The sequence below is a fragment of the Globicephala melas genome, chromosome 19, assembly GCF_963455315.2.
Source record: "Globicephala melas chromosome 19, mGloMel1.2, whole genome shotgun sequence".
Classification (NCBI taxonomy): Eukaryota; Metazoa; Chordata; class Mammalia; order Artiodactyla; family Delphinidae; genus Globicephala; species Globicephala melas.
The window spans coordinates 15,119,214-15,141,532 of record NC_083332.1 but is presented as its reverse complement, the minus strand read 5'-3'; the positions used below and the strand labels follow the sequence as shown (position 1 = coordinate 15,141,532).

The 22,319-nt window shown below is 37.9% G+C and overlaps 1 protein-coding gene across 10 annotated transcripts in view; it reads left to right on the top strand.

Moving 5' to 3' along the window:
* The window catches only part of ZNF260 (zinc finger protein 260), a 210,170-nt gene that overhangs the window by 99,800 nt on the left and 88,051 nt on the right, over positions 1 to 22,319 (top strand). For 7 of the 10 annotated variants that reach the window (XM_070044166.1, XM_070044165.1, XM_070044172.1 and 4 more), the window contains 2 exons: positions 8,560 to 8,653; positions 9,890 to 10,016. In XM_070044166.1, the coding sequence (XP_069900267.1) occupies positions 8,645 to 8,653; positions 9,890 to 10,016 (136 nt within the window). In that variant the 5' untranslated portion in view covers positions 8,560 to 8,644. Of the gene's footprint in view, positions 1 to 5,378; positions 5,450 to 5,683; positions 6,625 to 8,559; positions 8,654 to 9,889; positions 10,017 to 22,319 lie in introns of those variants that run through there. The other 3 variants (XM_070044177.1, XM_070044176.1, XM_070044167.1) reach the window with 3 other exon arrangements.

Genomic DNA, 22,319 nt, shown 5'->3' with positions numbered 1-22,319 from the left:
GTTTGTTGTAAACTATTCAGTTTTTAAGGAACTTGGAAAGTATAAAGTCAATAATTACTCATAGTCCCACCATCCAGAATAATCACTTGTAATAACATAATATACATTCTTCCAAAAATTTTCTCTCTAGGTATGTGGGGCTTTTTGTTGTTGTTTTGTTTTATTTTTTTGGAGATACAATTGACATATAACATTGTATTAGTTTCAAGTGAATAACATAATGATTCGATATTTGTGTATATTGCAAAAATACCACAATAAATCTAGTTAACATTCATCATTATACATAATTATGAGTTGTTTTTTTCCTTGTGATAAGAACTTTTAAGATACACTCTTAGCAACATTCAAATATACAGTACAGTATTATTAACTATAGTCATCGTGCTGTACATTGATCCCCATGATTTATTTATTTTATAACTAAAAGTTTGTACCTTTTGACCACCTTCACCCATTTTGTCCACCCCTTACCCACCATCTCTGGCAACCATCTATCTGTTTTCAGTGTCTAGGAGTTTGTCTTTCGGTTTTTGGTTTTTTCGATTCCACATATAAGTAATATCATACAGTATTTGTCTTGCTCTTACTTATTTCACTTAGCATAATGCCTTCAGGGTTCATCCATGTTGTCACAAACGACAAGATTTCATTCTTTTTTTAGTGGCTGAATAATATTCCTTGTGTGTGTGTGTATGTGTGTGTGTGTGTGTGTGTGTGTGTGTGTGTGACATTTTCTTTACCCATTCATCCATCTGTGGACACTTAGGTTGTTTCCATGCCTGCTATTGTAAATAATGCTGCATGAGCATGGGGGGTACATAAGTCTTTCTGAGTTAGTGTTTTAGTTTCCTTAAGATAAATACCCAGAAGTGGAATTGCAGGATCATATGGTATTTCTGTTTTTAATTTTTTTAAGGAATCTCCATTCTGTTTTCTGTAGTGGCTGTACCAATTTACATTCCCACAAACAGTGCACAAGGATTTCTTTTTCTCCACATCCTCACCAGCATTTGTTATCTGTCTTTTTGATGATAGCAATTCTAACAGTTGAGGTGATGTTCCATTGTGGTTTTTTTTTTTTTTTTTTTTTTTTTGCGGTACGCGGGCCTCTCACTGTTGTGGCCTCTCCCGTTGCGGAGCACAGGCTCCGGACGCGCAGGCCCAGCGGCCATGGCTCACGGGCCCAGCCGCTCTGCAGCACATGGGATCCTCCCGGGCCGAGGCACGAACCCGTGTCCCCTGCAACGGCAGGCAGACTCTCAACCACTGCGCCACCAGAGAAGCCCTTCATTGTGGTTTTGATTTGCATTTCCCTGATGATTAATGATGTTGAGCACCTTTTCATGTATCTGGTGGAAATCTATGTTTTCCTTGGAAAAATGTCTATTCAAACCCTCTGCCCATTTTTAAAATCGAATTGTTTGTTTTTTTTGCTATTGAGTTGTATGAGTTCTTTGTATGTTTTGGATATTAACCCCTTATCAGTAATATGATTTGCAAACATTTTCTCCATTAGAAGGTTGCCTTTTCATTTGGTGATGGTTTTTTTGTTTGATGTAGTCCCACTTGTTTGTTTTGTTTTGTTTTCTGCTTTTGTTGCTTTTGCTTTTTTGTGCTAAATCCAAAAAAAAAAATCACTGCCAAGAAGGATATCAAGTTGCTTACCCACTGTATTATCTTCTAGGAGTTTTATGTTTTCAGGTTTTATGTTCAAGTCTTTAATCCATTTTGAGTTTTGTGTATGGTGCAAAATAGTGGTCTAGTTTCATGCTTTTGCATGTGGCTGTCCATTTTCCCAACACTATCTATTGAAGAGACTGTCCTTACTACATTGTATATTCTTGGCTCCATTGTCATAAATTGACCATAAGTACTTGAGTTTATTTCTGGGCTGTCTATTCTGTTCCTTTCTCTGTGTGTGTGTTTTTAAAAAACCAATACCACATTGGTTCAATTACTATAGCTTTGTAATATAATTTGGAATCAGGAAGCATGATGCCTCCAGCTTTATTTTTCTCTCTCAAAATTTCTTTGGCTGTTTGGGGCCTTTTGTGATTCCATACAAATTTTAGGATTGTTTTTTTCTATTTCTCTGAAAGATGCCATTGGATGGGAATTTTGATAGGGATTACCCTGAATCTGTAGGTTGTTTTGGGTAGCATTCTTCCAATCCATGAACATGGAATTACCTTTCCATTTATTTATTTCGTCTTCACTTTCTTTCATCAGTGTCTTATATTTTTTGGTGTACAGGTCTTTCACCTCCTTGGCTCAATTTATTCCTAGGTATTTTATTCTTTTTGATGCACTTGTAAACGGGATTGTTCTCATAATTTTTCTTTCTGAGTGTTCATTATTAGTCCATAGAAATACAACTGATTTTTTGTATATTGATTTTGTATCCTGCAACTTTATTATATTTGTTTATTACTTATAATAGTTTTTTGGTGGAATCATTAGGCTTTTCTTGTATCTAATATCACATCTGCAAATAGTGACAGTTTTGCTTCTTTTCTCATTTAGATGTCTTTTATTTCTTTTTTCTGCTCTCTCTCTCTTTTTTTTTTTTTTTAACATGTAATTGCTCTGGCTAAGACTTCTAATACTGTGTTGAATGAAAGTGGCAAGAATGGGTATCCTTGTCTTGTTCCTGTTCTTGGAGGAAAAGCTTTCAGCTTTTCACCATTAAGTATGATATTTGCTGTGGACTTGTTATATATGACCTTTATTATGCTGAGGTATGTTCCCTCTATATCCAGTTTACTGAGAATTTTTATCATAAATGGATGTGTAATTTTGTCAGATGCTTTTTATGCATCTATTGAGATGATCATATGTGTTTTATCCCTCATTTTGTTAATATGATGTATCACATTAATTGTTTTGGGGATGGTGAACCATTCTTGCATCCATGGAATAAATCCCACTTGGTCATGGTGTATGATCCTTTTAATGTATTGTTGAATTCAGTTTGCTAATATTTTGTTGAGAATTTTTGAACCTGTGTATGTATTTCTTCTTTTGTTTCTGCAAAAAGAATTACATAAATTTGCTACATAAGTGAGACAAAGTCACAGTTTTATCACACTTCTAGGCATGTAGGCATAAGTAGAGAGTGCCAGTGGTCACCATGTGATTTGACATATCTAACTTTTCAAAGCTTTGGAGATTACATAGATATCAAATAAACAATTACCAGGAGAACAAATCATGAATCAAGACTGCTGATCAGAGATTCATGGTTTTTTAAGAAGTGGTGGTTTCTTTCAGAGGACATAGGAATGATCTGGGAAATCCAGGTATCATACAAGACCTCATTATACAAATTACACTTGAAAGGACAGTTTTGTAGAAACAGAAATAAATATGCATGTAACTCTCTGTGTTGGACAGGGGAACAAGATTAAGCCTTTTATGCTCAAATTGTCACATATTAGATTCTAGTTATATGTCTGCAGCTTTGTGTAGAGGTCAAGGAGATATGTCCTTTCATTTTTGAGAATCTTTGTGACAAATATTATTGAGGAAAAATTGTAATCTCAAGGCTGGACTCTGAAATGAGTTAACATTATAGGAAAGAACAGACCTGAAAATCTCAAATTTCACTGTAGCACAAAGGTGAAGCATAGAGGGAATTTTTAAAAAATAATGAAACAAGGGATGTGAAATATTCTTTACCATTTCATAAATTAGCAGACAGCTTTTATTAGGTATCATTAGGTGCTTTTTATATGGCACTGAAAATGCTTTATGTCTTTTATTTAATTTGGTCCAGACAGCAACACTTTGAGGTAGGTCATATTGTTATTTCCATTTTACTGATGAGGAAATTAAGGCAGTTAAGTAACTTAGTAAAAGGTTACACAGTAACAGCCAAAGATAAGATTTGCAAACTGAATTTTGGATGATAGATTTTATGTTCTTTATCATGATAGTACACAACCTCCAATGATTTTAAAAATCTGATTGTTTGATGAGTAATTCATCAAAATATTTTCCCCCAACATTTAATATGAATCAATGTTATCATTGTTAAATACTGCATAGATATTGCTAACATATAGCTCACCACACTTTAACCTGTTGTCTATCCATAGATATTTAGAATTATCATAAACTACACTGATGTAGGTCATTGTAATAGAATTTTGTCTACTTTTTTATGTTACTTAAGGAAAAATTTCCAGAAGTTGCATTTACAGATTAAATATTTATTAAATGCCTATAATATGCCAATTTTATTCATGTTATTGGTGTGGATATTAGCATTAAAGAGACATAGTTGCTGTCCCTTAACTTGTTTATAACTGATCACATAATATAAACTGCGAATAGGACTAAAACTATAGTAGGGTATGATAATGATCATTAAAGAAATTGGATGACATGCATTTGAAGTTGATGAGGAGAGATGTCATGGAGACAAACCCAAGGCTGTTAGGTTTTTACCAACATATACTAAAGCCATGGATTGTCAGGGTTTACCAAAACCATCCTCAGATTGACGATTTGCTGGGACTCACAAAATCCAGAAAAACTGTTGTGCTTGTGTTCATGGTTTATTACAGTCAAAGGATACAGATTAAGATCAGCAAAGAGAAAAATCCAGGAGAAACTAGATGTGAGCTTCCAGTGGAGTCATATAGACAGCACTAAATTCTGCCAGCACCATTTTGTAACAACACATGTGAAGTAGGTCAGGGAAACTCACCTGAGCCTTGATGTCCAGACTCTTTATTGAGAGTGAGTCACACAGTCATGGAGTAACTGTGTGACTAGGCTTAGCTGCTACAGAGGTCAAATTGATACAGTGCATCCCAGGACCCCTGGCCAACAAAAATAGGTGTTTACCATAAATCGCATTTATAGCATAAATTATCTCTCTGGCATAGCCCAGATATGCTCTTATCAAGCAGGATATTGTAAGGGCTCAGAGGTTGTCTCCCAGGAGCTGTTCAAGGGCCATTCCTTTCTTTGGAAAGAGCAGGGTTTGGGTACTCCAGACCCATTGAGTTCATTGTTTACTGCACCCATGAGATATCCATGAACATGAATGGATTTATTTAATAACTTTCATGCTTTAGTAAATTTTGGTAGGTTATAGATTGTTTCTAACTTGCCAGTGAACTACTACCCATGCTCAGATTTCAATCCATAAAGAAGAAATTCTGAACTAAAGAGACAAGAATGAGAGTTAGAACTGGCTTTGTAGTAAGAGGAATATGAGTTCAAAACTCAGCTCTGCCACTTTGTGGGTTTGGTTTTTTCCTGAGATGTAACTTAGTGTAAACTATACAAACCATATTCTAAAACTGGATTGTTTTTAACATTTATGTATATCTATGAAGCCATTACACAGCTAAGATACAGCATATTTCCAACACTCCAGGATGCTCCCTTCTGTTTCCTTCCAGTCATTACCAACTTGCCTTTACCCCCAACAAAGGTAACCAATATTCTTTTCACTATTACAATAGATAAGTTTTAACTAATTTGGAAGTTCATATAAATAGAATCGTACATTATGTACTTTTTTTTTTTTTTTTTTTTGCTGTGCTGTGTGGCATGTGGGATCTTCGTTTCCCAACTAGGGATCGAACCTGCACCCCCTGCAGTGGAAGCACAGAGTCTTAACTACTGGACAGCCAGGGAAGTCCCCCATTATGTACATTTTTTTCTGCCCTCTTTTGCTCAACCTCATGTTTATGAAAATCATCTGCCGTTTGTTCAGTTTTATTCTTAAGTAATCTTCCACTATAGGAATGTATCTCATTTAATTTTTCCCTACTTCTGTTGATGGATGTTTGGGTTGTTAACAGTTTCAGGACAGTATAAAGAAATGCAGCTAAAATAATTCTTTTACATACTTTTTGGATGGAAAAACTAATTTCTGTTGGGCATATACACAAGAGTGGAATTGCTAAGTCACAGTATATATTTTTTTTTAGTAGATTGTGTCAAATAGTTGCCCAAAGTAACTGAAATAGTTTACACTCAACAACAAGGGGTTTACAGTTGTAACAGGTGAAAAATGCATAAACTAACTTCTACAGTAGGGGTTAACAAGTTTTTTTTTTTCTGTAAAGGACAGATATTAAATATTTTAGGCTTTGTGGATTACACAGTCTCTGTCACACCTACTCAACTCTACCATTGTAGCACATAAACAGCTATAGATGATATGTAGCTTTGTTATATTAATCCTGTTTATCACTTTTCATTCTGTTTATTTGAACCTGTGGATTCAGATTACCATCTGGATTCGTTTCCTTTGCCCAATGAAGCTTTTCTTCTACCTATCTCCTTTGTGTTATTATTGTCGAACATACTACATTTATATATGTTGCAGGCCCAATAATACCTGTTATGTGTGTGTATATATATGTATATAATATATATATATATATTTTTTGCGGTACGCGGGGCTCTCACTGTTGTGGCCTCTCCCGCTGCGGAGCACAGGATCCGGACGCACAGGCTCAGTGGCCATGGCTCACGGGCCCAGCCTCTCCGCGGCACGTGGAATCTTCCCAGACCGGGGCACGAATCCGTGTCCCCTGCATCGGCAGGCGGACTCTCAACCACTGCGCCACCAGGGAAGCCCATGTATATAATATTTATGTATGTGTATACATATATATGAATTACTTTATACAGTTGATTTTTTAAAAATTTTTAATTTATTTTTGGCTGCACTTGGTCTTTTGTTGCTGCGTGCAGGCTTTCTCTAGGTGCGGCGAGCAGGGGCTACTCTTCGTTGCAGTGCGCAGCCTTCTCATTGCGGTGGCTTCTCTTGTTGCAGAGCACGAGTTCTAGGTGTGCGGGCTTCAGTAGTTGTGGCTCGCGGGCTCTAGAGCACAGGCTCAGTTGTTGTGGCGTACGGGCTTAGTTGCTCCACGGCATGTGAGATCTTCCCAGACCAGGGCTCACACCCGTGTCCCCTGTATTGGAAGGCAGATTCTTTACCACTGGACCACCAGAGAAGTCCTGGAAACTTTTCATCCATTATTTATTTGAATATATTAAAATGCACCTTTCCTCTTTTCTGTTACACTTATTACATGCATATGCTTAATGGTGTCCAACATTTCTCTGATGCTCTTTTCATTTTTCTTCCTTGTGTTTTCTTCCTTTGTTCTTCAGATTGCATGATCTCTATCATGTTATCTTTAAGTTTTCTAGTACTTTTTTTCCTGCCCAGTTCACATCTACAGTTGAGTTACTCTAGTGAAATTTTCATTTCAGTTAATACTTTTCAACTCCAGAATTTCCATCTGGTGATATTAAATAACTTCTATCTCTTCACTGATTCTTTATTTGATATGACATTGTGATCATACCTTCATTTACTTTAAGCATGGGTTCCTTTGTTTATTGAACATATTTATAATGGCTACTTTGAAGTCTTTGTTAAATCTGGTTGCTTTCTCACAGGCAGTTTCTGTTGTCTGTTTGGTTTTGGCTTTAGTGTTTTTGGTTTATGGGTTATATTTTCCTATTTCTTCACCTGTCTCTTGTTTGTGGAAAGTAGATATTTTAGATAGTTGTAACTCTGGTACTTTTGTCTACTTCTTCTCCCCAGGCCTGTTATTGTTATTTGCTTTCTTATTTAGTGACTGGCTAGATTAATGAAGTGAAATCTATCTCACCCATAGTGTAAATCTCTGATGTTGCTCCTTGGGATATAGACTTTGCTATTACCACAGTTACCCTTGGATGACAGTGGTTTTGACAGGGCTGTCTTCGAGTGTCTCTTTACCTGACCACACCAAGCTGTTAGGATCCACTGATTGTGACTGATAGCACTATTGTCTTCAGTAATGCTGTGGGGTTACACTGCTTCGCAGACTAATGAAATAAAGTCAGTGTCTGAAATTTGTTCTGACAATAGGAAGGGCTCCCCAAGTATCTTTCTCTGATCCTTTCTGACAAACTAGCCAGCCTACAGTTTAGCATTTAACTCCAATGAATTTTTCAATCTTCTTGCAATAGCCTTTCACCAAAATTTCCAGTGTTTTTGAGAATGTCCTTACCCTTGAACTTCTTCACACTCTGTTGCAAATGAAGGCAGTTCCTTTGGAGAGGGCTCTGGAGGGGATTGGGCAGCAGTCCTAGGTCTCAACTTGCCTCTCGTGGCATGGAACTCCTGCCCTATGAGCCAAGGCAAAGACAGTTGGAACCCCAGTATTCTCAGCAGTGCCACACCCATGGTACAACATACAATTCTTGTGTGGCTACTAGGCAGAAGAAAATCTCCATTCCTTTGTTGCATTTGCCTGAGCAACAGGTAGCTGGGGGCAGAATGAGAAATGCTGATGTTCTACTCCTCCCAGGAAGATAGTTATCTGACTGGGAACAGGGCATGAGTGGTGAGGAAGTTTGTGTCCTTGACTGTACTAGTTTGCAGTGGAATCTTTTTCTCACTAGGATGGGATGGACAAGGAAGGGTGCAGGTTAGATTAAGATACTGCAGACTTTCACAGTTCTTAATAAGTTTTAGTAGATTTACAAATGTTTCTTCATTTGCTCTATGTTTTTATATATAATTTTTACCAGTTTCAATGGGGAGCATGTCGGTGGAGCTCCTCATGCTGTCATACCAGAAGTGGAATTCCCTGATCAATTCTTTACAGTTCTAACCATGGACCATGTAAGTTGCTATTTCTCTCTCCTTTGTGAACATTTCATTTGTCTGAATCTTCCCAGAAAGCAGCCCTAAGAGCCTACCCCACATCCCCATAAAAATCCCCATTTTCACTTTCTAGTGAGAGTTGTATTCAAACAGCACACAGTACCTCCTATGTGCCTATCTATTCTCCAAATAATGTTCAACATTCCTATGTGTGTTCAGTGTTTTGTTCAGAGCAGCTATAGGGTAGAAATGGAATCCCTAGATGGAGGCATTTACCAGCCTTTTTCATACTCTTGGGTAGAGAGAAAGAGCAAATGGATCCATTTGATGACATATGGGCAAAGTCTGTACTTCTGAACAGACCTATTTTTCCAGGTAGACTGGATTTGATGTTGACTAGTCTCAGTCAGACATAAATAGATTACTATAGATTTCAGAATTGGAGGAGATCTTATCCAACTTATATGTCTAAATATAATTAAGGCTGATATATTTCCACCAAGCAGACTACTCTGTAGCCACTAAAAAGCATTTAATAAATAATTTTTCATTAGAAGTTATAATTCTTATATAATGTGAAATGGTGATTAACAGTGATGAACTTGGGGTTGTAAGAAAATTTTAAATATTGTTCATATCCCATTTTCTAAGCTAGATATTTTTCCTTTACAGAGGAACGAGGATGTAGAAATTCATTATTATTGATAATACATTCAGCAGGCATGTAGCATGCAGCGTTCATGTATACACTATTTCTTTTAATTTGTAAATTGATTATTTTGTTTATTTCCAGACGTGCTTAGCTAAGAAATCCCATAGCATGCAGGAAGATTTCTCTGAATCAAAAGGATTCTTTAAAGACCTGTAGATAGTCTGGTTTGGAAGCATTAATTTCCTTACTTCCCATACCATAGGCTTCTACCCCTGGCCGATGTACTTACTATTAGACCCCTTCCTGTAATGCAATTCTTTTTCTTTTTTTTTAAATTTATATTATTGAAGTATAGTTGATTTACAATGTTGTGTTAATTTCTGTTGTACAGCAAAGTGATTCAGTTATATAGATATATATTCTTTTTCATATTCTTTTCCATTATGGTTTATTACAGGACATTGAATATAGTTCCCTGTGCTATACAGTAGTCCCTTATTGTTTATCCATTCTATATAAAATAGTTTAATTCAATTCTTTATTTCTTATCTTTTACTCAAAAATGTTTCCTTCAATTTTACTTATGTGGTTTGTTGTTTCAGGAATTGGTGACATTCAGGGATGTGGTCATCAGCTTCTCTCAGGAGGAATGGGAGTATCTGGATTCTGCTCAGAGGGACTTGTACTGGGACGTGATGATGGAAAATTACAGCAACTTGGTCTCACTGGGTAAATTTAGCTGTTTACATAATTTAGAATATGTTCTATAGAATATCAGTTGACATTCAGTGAACTCAAAGCTATCTTTTAAGAAACTTCATGTAATTTCTATGAAGTCCCTTCTCAGTCTCTTATAATTTCTACCTTCATTTATTTTTGGCTGTGTTGGGACTTTGTTGCTGCGTGTAGGCTTTCTCTAGTTGCATTGAGTGGGGAACTACTTTTCAGTGCAGTGCGCATGCTTCCCATTGCTGTGGCTTCTCTTATTGTGGAGCATGGGCTCTAGGCACGCAGGCTTCAGTAGTTGTGGCACGAGGGCTCAGTAGTTGTGGCTTGCAGGCTGTAGAGCACAGGCTCAGTAGTTGTGGCACACGGGTTTATGGTTTTTTTTTTACATCTTTATTAGTATGATTGCTTTAAAATGGTGTGTTAGTTTCTGCTTTATAACAAAGTGAATCAGTTATACACATACACATGTTCCCATATCTCTTCCCTCTTGTGTCTCCCTCCCTCCCACCCTCCCTATCCCACCCCTCTAGGTGGTCACAAAGCACCAAGCTGATCTCCCTGTGCTATGCGGCTGCTTTCCACTAGCTATCTGCCTTACATTTGGTAGTGTATATATGTCCATTCCTCTCTCTCGCTTTGTCACAGCTCACCCTTCCCCCTCCCCATATCCTCAAGTCCATTCTCTAGTAGGTCTGTGTCTTTATTCCTGTCTTACCCCTAGGTTCTTCATGACATTTTCTTTTTCTTCACTTCCATATATATGTGTTAGCATACGGTATTTGTCTTTCTCTTTCTGACTTACTTCACTCTGTATGACAGACTCTAGGTCCATCCACCTCATTACAAATAGCTCAATTTCGTTTCTTTTTATGGCTCAGTAATATTTCATTGTATATATGTGCCACATCTTCTTTATCCATTCATCCGATGATGGACACTTAGGTTGTTTCCATCTCGGGCTATTGTAAATAGAGCTGCAATGAACATTTTGGTACATGACTCTTTTTGAATTATGGTTTTCTCAGGGTATATGCCCAGTAGTGGGATTGCTGGGTCGTATGGTAGTTCTATTTTTAGTTTTTTAAGGCACCTCCATACTGTTCTCCGTAGTGGCTGTACCAATTCACAATTCCACCAACAGTGCAAGAGTGTTCCCTTTTCTCCACACCATCTCCAGCATTTATTGTTTGCAGATTTTTTGATGATGGCAAACATCATCAAATGTTTGTGTGAGATGATATCTCATTGTAGTTTTGATTTGCATTTCTCTAATGATTAATGATGTTGAGCGTGCTTTCATGTGTTTGTTGGCAGTCTGTATTTCTTCTTTGGAGAAATGTCTATTTAGGTCTTCTGCCCATTTTTGGATTGGGTTGTTTGTTTTATTGTGTTTGAGCTGCATGAGCTGCTTATAAATTTTGGAGATTAATCCTTTGTCAGTTGCTTCATTTGCAAATATTTTCTCCCATTCTGAGGGTTGTCTTTTGGTCTTGTTTAGGGTTTCCTTTGCTGTGCAAAAGCTTGTAAGTTTCATTAGGTCCCATTTGTTTATTTTTGTTTTTATTTCCATTTCTCTAGGAGGTGGGTAAAAAAGGGTCTTGCTGTGATTTATGTCATAGAGGGTTTTGCCTATGTTTTCATCTAAGAGTTTGATAGTTTCTGGCCTTACATTCAGGTCTTTAATCCATTTTGAGCTTGTTTTTGTGTATGGTGTTAGGGAGTGATATAATCTCATACTTTTACATGTACCTGTCCAGTTTTCCCAGCACCAGTTATTGAAGATGCTGTCCTTTCTCCACTGTACATTCCTGCCTCCTTTATCAAAGATAAGGTGACCATATGTGCGTGGGTTTATCTCTGGGCTTTCTATCCTGTTCCATTCATCTATCTTTCTGTTTTTGTGCCAGTACCATACTCTCTTGATTACTGTAGCTTTGTAGTATAGTCTGAAGTCAGGGAGCCTGATTCCTCCAGCTCCATTTTTCATTCTCAAGATTGCTTTGGCTATGCAGGATCTTTAGTGTTTCCATACAAATTGTGAAATTTTTTGTTCTAGTTCTGTGAAAAATGCCAGTGGTAGTTTGATGGGGATTGCATTGAATCTGTAGATTGCTTTGGGTAGTAGAGTCATTTTCACAATGTTGATTCTTCCAATCTAAGAACATGGTATATCTCTCCATCTCTTTGTATCATCCTTAATTTCTTTCATCAGTGTCTTATAATTTTCTGCATACAGGTCTTTTGTCTCCTTAGGTAGGTTTATTCCTAGGTATTTTATTCTTTTTGTTGCAGTGGTAAATGGGAGTGATTTCTTGATTTCACTTTAAGATTTTTCATCATTAGTGTATAGGAATGCCAGAGATTTCTGTGCATTAATTTTGTATCCTGCTACTTTACCAAATTCATTGATTAGCTCTAGTAGTTCTCTGGTAACATCTTTAGGATTCTCTATGTATAGTATCATGTCATTTGCAAACAGTGACAGCTTTACTTCTCCTTTTCCAATTTGGATTCCTTTTATTTCCTTTTCTTCTCTGATTGCTGTGGCTAAAACTTACAAAACTATGTTGAATAAGAGTGGTGAGAGTGGGCAACCTTGTCTTTTTCCTGATCTTAGTGGAGATGGTTTCAGTTTTTCACCATTGAGGATGCTGTTGGCTGTGGGTTTGTCATATATGGCCTTTATTATGTTGAGAAAAGTTCCCTCTATGCCTACTTTCTGCAGGGTTTTTATCATAAATGGGTGTTGAATTTTGTCGAAAGCTTTCTCTGCATCTATTGAGATGATCATATGGTTTTTCTCCTTCAATTTGTTAATATGGTTTATCACATTGATTGATTTGCATATATTGAAGAATCCTTGCATTCCTGGAATAAACCCCACTTGATCATGGTGTATCATCCTTTTAATGTGCTGTTGGATTCTGTTTGCTAGTATTTTGTTGAGGATGTTTGCATCTATGTTCATCAGTGATATTGGCCTGTAGTTTTCTTTCTTTGTGGCATCCTTGTCTGGTTTTGGTATCAAGGTGATGGTGGCCTCATAGAATGAGTTTGGGAGTGTTCCTCCCTCTGCTATATTTTGGAAGAGTTTGAGAAGGATAGGTGTTAGCTCTTCTCTAAATGTTTGATAGAATTCACCTGTGAAGCCATCTGGTCCTGGGCTTTTGTTTGTTGGAAGATTTTTAATCACAGTTTCAATTTCAGTGCTTGTGATTGGTCTGTTCATATTTCCTATTTCTTCCTAATTCAGTCTTGGCACATTGTGCATTTCTAAGAATTTGTCCATTTCTTCCAGGTTGTCCATTTTATTGGCATAGAGTTGCTTGTAGTAATCCCTCATGATCTTTTGTATTTCTGCAGTGTCAGTTGTTACTTCTCCTTTTTCATTTCTAATTCTATTGATTTGGGTCTGCTCCCTTTTTTTCTTGATGAGTCTGGCTAGTGGTTTATCAATTTTGTTTGTCTTCTCAAAGAACCAGCTTTTAGTTTTATTGATCTTTGCTATCGTTTCCTTCATTTCTTTTTCATTTATTTCTGATCTGATTTTTATGATTTCTTTCCTTCTGCTAACTTTGGGGTTTTTTGTTCTTCTTTCCCTAATTGTTTTAGGTGCAAGGTTAGATTGTTTATTTGAGATGTTTCCTGTTTCTTAAGGTAGGATTGTACTGCTATAAACTTCCCTCTTAGAACTGCTTTTGCTGCATCCCATAGGTTTTGTGTTGTCGTGTCTCCATTGTCATTTGTTTCTAGGTATTTTTTGATTTCCTCTTTGATTTCTTCAGTGATCATTTCGTTATTAAGTAGTGTATTGTTTAGCCTCCATGTGTTTGTATTTTTTACAGATCTTTTCCTGTAATTGATATCTAGTCTCATAGTGTTGTGGTCAGAAAAGATACTTGATACAATTTCAATTTTCTAAAATTTACCGGGGCTTGATTTGTGACCCAAGATATGATCTATCCTGGAGAATGTTCCATGAGCACTAGAGAAAAATGTGTATTCTGTTGTTTTTGGATGGACTGTCCTATAAATATCAATTAAGTCCATCTTGTTTAATGTATCAGTTAAAGCTTGTGTTTCCTTATTTATTTTCATTTTGGATGATCTGTCCATTGGGGAAAGGGGGGTGTTAAAGTCCCCTACTATGAATATGTTACTGTCGATTTCCCCTTTTATGGCTGTTAGTATTTGCCTTATGTATTGAGGTGCTCCTATGTTGGGTGCATAAATATTTACAATTGTTATATCTTCATCTTGGATCGATCCCTTGATCATTAGGTAGTGTCCTTCTTTGTCTCTTCTAATAGACTTTATTTTAAAGTCTATTTTGTGTCATATGAGAATTGCTACTCCAGCTTTCTTTTGGTTTCCATTTGCATGGAATATCTTTTTTCATCCCCTTACTTTCAGTCTGTATGTGCCTCTAGGTCTGAACTGGGTCTCTTGTAGACAGCATATATATGGGTCTTGTTTTTGTATCCATTCAGCCAGTCTGTGTCTTTTGGTGGGAGCATTTAGTGCATTTACATTTAAGGTAATTATCGATATGTATGTTCCTATTCCCATTTTCTTAATTGTTTTGGGTTCGTTATTGTAGATCTTTTCCTTCTCTTGTGTTTCTTGCCTAGAGAAGTTCCTTTAGCATTTGTTGTAAAGCTGGTTTGGTGGTGCTGAACTCTCTCAGCTTTTGCTTGTCTGTAAAGATTTTAATTTCTCCATCAAATCTGAATGAGATCCTTGCTGGGTAGAGTAATCTTTGTTGCAGGTTTTTCTCCTTCATCACTTTAAATATGTCCTGCCACTCCCTTCTGGCTTGCAGAGTTTCTGCTGAAAGATCAGCTGTTAAGCTTATGGGTATTCCCTTGTGTGTTATTTGTTGTTTATCCCTTGCTGCTTTTAATATGTTTTCTTTGTATTTAATTTTTGACAGTTTTATTACTATGTGTCTTGGCATATTTCTCCTTGAATTTATCCTGTATGGGACTCTCTGTGCTTCCTGGACTTGATTAACTATTTCCTTTCCCATATTAGGGAAGTTTTCAACTATAATCTCTTCAAATATTTTCTCAGTCCCTTTCTTTTTCTCTTCTTCTTCTGGAGCCCCTATAATTCGAATGTTGGTGCGTTTAATGTTGTCCCAGAGGTCTCTGAGACTGTCCTCAGTTCTTTTCACTCTTTTTTCTTTATTCTGCTCTGTAGTAGTTATTTCCACTATTTTATCTTCCAGGTCACTTATCCGTTCTTCTGCCTCAGTTATTCTGCTATTGATCCCTTCTAGAGTATTTTAAATTTCATTTATTGTGTTGTTCATCCTTGCTTGTTTCATCTTTAGTTCTTCTAAGTCCTTGTTTAATGTTTCTTGCATTTTGTCTATACTATTTCCAAGATTTTGGATCATCTTTACTATCATTATTCTGAATTTTTTTCAGGTAGACTGCCTATTTCCTCTTCATTTGTTAGGTCTGGTGGGTTTTTATCTTGCTCCTTCATCTGCTGTGTGTTTTTCTGTCTTCTCATTTTGCTTATCTTACTGTGTTTGGGGTCTCCTTTTTGCAGGCTGCAGGTTCGTAGTTCCCGTTGTTTTTGTTGTCTGTCCCCAGTGGCTAAGGTTGGTTCAGTGGGTTTTGTAGGCTTCCTGGTGGAGGGGACTAGTGCCTGTGTTCTGGTGGTTGAGGCTGGATCTTGTCTTTCTGGTGGGCAGGTCCACGTCTGGTGGTGTGTTTTGGGGTGCCTGTGGACTTATTATGATTTTAGGCAGCCTCTCTGCTAATGGGTGGGGTTGTGTTCCTGTGTTGCTAGCTGTTTGGTATAGGTTGTCCTGCACTGTAGCTTGCTGGTCGTTGAGTGAAGCTGGGTGCTGGTGTTGAGATGGAGAGCTCTGGGAGATTTTCGCTGCTTGATATTATTTGGAGCTGGGAGGTCTCTTGTGGACCAGTGTCCTGAACTTGGCTCTCCCACCTCAGAGGCACAGCACTGACTCCTGGCTGCAGCACCAAGAGCCTTTCATCCACACGGATAAAGAGGAAAAGGGGAAAAAAATCATAAATCTTGCTCTCAAAGTCCACCTCCTCAATTTGGGATGATTCGTTGTCTATTCATGTATTCCACAGATGTAGGTACATCAAGTTGATTGTGGAGCTTTAATCCGCTGCTTCTGAGTCTGCTGGGAGAGATTTCCCTTTCTCTTCTTTGTTTGCACAGCTCCCGGGGTTCAGCTTTGGATTTGGCCCCGCCTCTGCGTGTAGGTCGCTGGAGGGTGTCTGTTCTTCGCTCAGATAGGATGGGGTTAAAGGAGCAGCTGCTTTCGGGGCTCTGGCTCACTCAGGCTGGGGGGAGGGAGGAGTACGGAGTGCGGGGTGAGCCTGCAGCGGCAGAGGCCGACGTGACTTGCACCAGCCTGAGGCGTGCCGTTCGTTCTCCCAGGGAAGTTGTCCCTGGATCCTGGGACCCTGGCAGTGGCGGGCTGCACAGGCTCCCCAGAAAGGGAGTGTGGATAGTGACCTGTGCTCACACACAGGCTTCTTGGTGGCGGCAGCAGCAGCCTTAGCATCTCATGCGCGTCTCTGGGGTCCGCGCTTTTAGCCATGGCTCGCGCCCATCTCTGGAGCACCTTTAAGCAGTGCTCTTAATCCCCTCACCTCACGCACCACGAAACAAAGAGGGAAGAAAAAGTTTCTTGCCTCTTCGGCAGCTCCAGACTTTTCCCCCGACTCCTTCCCAGCTAGCCATGGTGCACTAACCCTCTGCAGGCTGTGTTCATGCTGCCAACCCCAGTCCTCTCCCTGTGCTCCGACTGAAGCCCAAGCCTCAGCTCCCAGCCCCGCCTGCCCCGGCGGGTGAGCAGACAGGCCTCTCGGGCTGGTGAGTGCCGGTTGGCACCAATCCTCTGTGCGGGAATCTCTCTGCTTTGCCCTCCACACCCCTGTTGCTCTGCTCTCCTCTGCAGCTCCAAAGCTTTCCCCCTCTGCCACCCACAGTCTCTGCCCGCGAAGGGGCTTCCTAGTGTGTGGAAACCTTTCCTCCTTCACAGCTCCCTCACAGTGGTGCAGGTCCCGTCCCTATCCTTTTGTCTCTGTTTATTATTTTTTCTTTTGCCCTACCCAGGTACGGGGGTAGTTTCTTGCCTTTTGGCAGGTCTGGGGTCTTCTGCCAGCGTTCAGTAGGAGTTCTGTAGGAGTTGTTCCCCATGTAGATGTATTTCTGGTATATCTGTGGGGAGGAAGGTGATCTCCACGTCTTACTCTTCTGCCAATTTCCCCTCCTTCTCCCCAGCGCATGGGTTTATTTGCTCCATGGCATGTGGGATCTTCCCAAACCAGGGCTTGAACCCATGTCTCCTGCATTGGTAGGTGGATTCTTAACCACTGTGCCACCAGGGAAGTCCTTGGATTTGACTTGTAGGATACATACACTGTATCCTTTGAGATATCAATTATATTTTTTTGAGCCCAGAATTGCTAAAATTTCTTTATTATTTTCTTACCCACCTTCTGGGAGAACAGCTGAGATACTGTGTCCTGAGTTGTTATGATTATTAAAAGAATTTGTATAATTTATATTGTTACATTGGCAAATAGAAGTCATATTCATTGCCTGACACAAGTGTTGTCTTACACCTGCTATGGGGTTAAAGAACTTTGCATTTAATGTTAAGTCAGTATTCCAGCAAGGATCTTTTAATGTTTTAGAAAACTCCTTGTTTTCCTCTCAGCTCACATAGTTCTTGCCTTGTACCAGGCCCCGATTTAAGCCCTTTTAATATACTGAGTTATCTAATTCTACAACCCTATGGCATAAATACTACTTGCATTATTGTTCTTTGAAGAGATTGCTAAGACAAAGAGTATTTAGGCTACCCCTCCAGGGTTACTTAGCTAGTTAGTGTCAGACGCAGGTTTTCTTACCCAAGCAGTCTGACGCCAAAGTTGATATTCTTAGCTGTTACAACATACTGCCTCTCAAGGCAAAGAGATAGCATGGGTTTAAATTAAAGAAGACATTTCTTTACCTGTCTGGTAAAGTATTTATACAGCTAGCCATTAACAATCAAAAACTATGATGGGCTAAAGTATACTAAACCAATGAAAATCAACAAATCCATAATGATACATAAATAAGAGGTCAGAAAATTTTTACTCTCTTTATACTTTGTAATTCTATGGTCACTCTAAGGTGAATGTTCTTTCAATCTTCTCATATTTATCTTCTCTGAAGTCTTTCATTTCAACCTCATTTATTAAAAACTTAACCAATTCTCAAAAGTGTTTTTTAGAATTGGTTATGATGCTTATATATTTCTATATATTATGTTACATTTCTTTGTTGTAAACAGAGTGTTCCATTTCTAAGCCAGTTTTGACTGCCTTATTAGTGGAAGGGAAGTTGTCCTGGAGGGTTACGAGGAATGTGACAAGTAAACGGGGCTAGGTGAGTGAGGACTTGATGAAGCAAGGAAAGCCATCACCAGAGTAAAAAGCCCAGCCTGTCCAAGAGGAGGTTGGCCCCTGTGATGTTTTGGGGAAACTCCCTTTAAACCCCTATGGGAAAAGAGCCTGATACTTGGGGAAGCAAATTAAGATCTTCCCCAATTCAACCAACATTTCCCCTAGTTCCTCTTGTATTTAGACTTACATAAATGTCTTCACTGACAAAAAAATCTTGGTCATTTTTATAATCAACACTTAATCAGTGTGTACAGTAAGACAGATATTGTGTTAGCCCTATAAGTACAATGGTAAGAAAGATCAATACAGATCTTAATGTCATGGAACTAACATACTAGTAAGTGAGATATATAATAAATAGGTAAATAAATGATTAGAAAATATATCATGGATAGTGATATGGGCTATGAAGAAAAGTAAGCAAAATAAAGGGATGAAGAATAATGGAACTAATTCAGATATTATGGTCAGAAAGGGATCTCTCTGGTCCTACTTTAGCATTCTATGAATACACAGTTCCTCATCAACAATTCACTTAATGCTTTTTACAATTGAAAACCTTCATTTAAATCAGTGTTGTACTAAGTCCGTCATTCCTTCTAATACATTTAATTAGTTACTTGATAAACTTGAAATCTAATGGAAAAGGCAGCAAGTGTTTGATTATACTCTTTATATGATTGTAACTAATTAGCCACCTCAAATGGTGCACTTGAAATTTTCTGACCTCTTATTTACATATCATTATGGATTTGTTGATTTTCATTGGTTTAGTATACTTTAGCCCATCACAGTCTTTGTTGATGCCTAGCTGTATAAATACTAATTCCTTATGGATTTTTGTGTACCTTTGACTTGATTCTTTATTCTTTGAATTTACTATTGCTTTCTGAAGCTTTCCCAGGCTCACCCTATACCTTCCCTATCCCAGACCAAACACCTGAATTGGTTAAAAGTGAGTTCTTCTGGTCTTCCATGTTTTATGTGTTTTGTTCCTTTTTAAAAAATTAATTCTAGCTATAAATTTTTAGTTGTTTAGTTAACATGTTTAGGTACACAAAGTACTTTTTACCCTCTTTTGATTATTGTATTGTCAAAATGGTGGTCTCCTTTGATGATTTGTGTCTTTTTGTTATAGTTCATTAATATTATAAAACATTCTTGCTTCTGTCACAACAGTCAAGGGCACATTTTCTACCTTACCTGCTCCAGGTTCGTGACTCAGATCTTTATTTTAGGAGCCATGGTTCATTACCTGGTTTATTGCCACAACCTGGGCAATAGGCATTCTTATGATTTTTTGTTTCATGGGAGGTAAGTCTTTGACAATTTTATCTCTTTCTAGCAAATTGTTCATTTTTCAACTTTTATGGCTTCTAGGGTTTTCAGTATTTATTTACCTAGAAAATAATTCATAAGTCAACATTTTCAAATTGGTTGGCATATGAGCCTTATAACATTTAAAAAATATCCTCTGTGATGGTTCTTTCATTTGTCATTTACTTTTTTTTTTAATAGATCTTTATTGGAGTATAATTGCTTCACAATACTGTGTTAGTTTCTGTTGTACACCAAAGTGAATCAGCCGTATGCATACATATGTCCCTATATCCCCTCCCTCATGAGCCTCCTTCCCATCCTCCCTATCCCACCCCTCTAGGTCATTGCAAAGCACAGAGCTGATCTCTCTGTGCTATGCTGCTCCTTCCCACTAGCTAACTACTTTACATTCGGTCGTGTATATATGTCGACACTACTCTCTCACTTCGCCCCAGCTTACCCCTCCCACCCCATGTCCTCAAGTCCATTCTCTATGTCTGCATCTTTATTCCTGCCCTGCAACTAGGTTCATCAATACCTTTTTTTAGACTCCATGTATATGTGTTAGAATATGGTATTTGTTTTTCTCTTTCTGACTTACTTCACTCTGTATAACAGACTCTAGGTCCATCAACCTCACTACAAATAACTCAATTTCGTTTCTTTTTATGGTTGAGTAATATTCCATTGTATATGTGTGCCACATCTTCTTTATCCATTTGTTTGTCGATGGACATTTAGGTTGGTTCCATGTCCTGGCTATTGTAAATAGTGCTGCAGTGAACATTGTGGTACATGTCTCTTTTTGAATTATACTTTTCTCAGGGTATATCCCTAGTAGTGGGATTGCTGGGTCATATGGTAGTTCTATTTTTAGTTTTTTAAGGAACCTCCATACTGTTTTCCATAGTGGTTGTTTCAATTTACATTCCTACCAACAGTGCAGCAGGGTTCTCTTTTCACCAAACCCTTTCCAGCATTTATTGTTTCTAGATTGTTTGATAATAGCCATTCTGACTGGCATGAGGTGATACCTCATTGTAGTTTTGATTCACATTCCTCTAATAATTAGTGATGTTGAGCATCTTTTCATGTGCTTCTTGGCCATCTGTATGTCTTCCTTGGTGAAATGTCTATTTAGGTCTTCCACCCATTTTTTTTTTTTTTTTTTTTTTTTTTGCGTTACACGGGCCTCTCACCATTGTGGCCTCTCCTGCTGTGGAGCAAATGCTCCAGACACGCAGGCTCAGTGGCCATGGCTCACGGGCCTAGCTGCTCCACAGCATGTGGGATCCTCCCAGACTGGGGCACAAACCCGTGTCTCCTGCATCGGCAGGCAGACTCCCAACCACTGTGCCACCAGGGAAGCCCCTTCCACCCTTTTTTTTTTTTTTCATCCATTTTTAATTGGATTTTTTCTTTAAGTTCCATTTGTTTATTTTTATTTTTATTTCCTTTACTCTAGGAGGTGGGTCAAAAAAGATCTTCCTGTGGTTTGTGTCAGAGTGTTTTTCCTATGTTTTCCTCTAAGAGTTTTATAGTGTCTGGTCTTACATTTAGGTCTTTAATCCATTTGGAGTTTATTTTTGTGTATGGTGTTAGGGAGTGTTCTAATTTCATTCTTTTACATGTAGCTGTCCAGTTTTCCCAGCACCACTTATTGAAGAGGCTCTCCTTTCTCCATTGTATGTTCTTGCCTCCCTTCTCATAAATTAGATGACAATATGTGCGTGGGTTTATCTCTGGGCATTCTATCCTGTTCCATTGATCTACTTTTCTGTTTTTGTGCCAGTACCATACTGTCTTGATTACTGAAGCTTTGTGGTATAGTTTGAAGTCAGGGAGCCTGATTCCTCCGTCTCCGTTTTTCTTTCTCAAGATTGCTTTGGCTATTTGGGTCTTTTGTGTTTCCATACGAATTGTAAAATTTTTTGTTCTAATTCTGTGAGGAATACCACTAGGAGTTTGATGGGGATTGCATTAAATCTGTAGATTGCTTTGGGTAGTATAGTCATTTTCACAGTATTGATTCTTCCAATCCAAGGACATGGTATATTTCTCCATCTGTTTATGTCATCTTTGATTTCTTTCACTTTTTATATTTGTTGATTATATTCTTTATATGTTCTCTAACTCATCACATTCTGATTCTATATTTATTGAATTCTCCTCTCACCTTTTCTTTAGGTCACTTTGTTCTTTTCTGTCTTCTTGAATGGAATGTATACATTGGTTTTCATTCTTTCAGTTTTATCAATATAAGTGTCTAAATTCTTACTTTCTATGTGACTAATATTGAGTTTCATAGATTTTTAATGTGCAATATTTTCAACGCCACCATTCCCTGAAAGTTTTGTAATTTCAGTTACATTTCCACGATAACTAAACAGTTATTTGATAGAAAGTGTCTTCATTTCTAAGTGGAAATACTTTTAATTTACTGATATTGGCATTCATTTATGATTTTATTGTTTCAGTCAAATAATGGTGTTTGCATTATTTCACCTTAATTATACATAATTCAGTCACAAGAAAT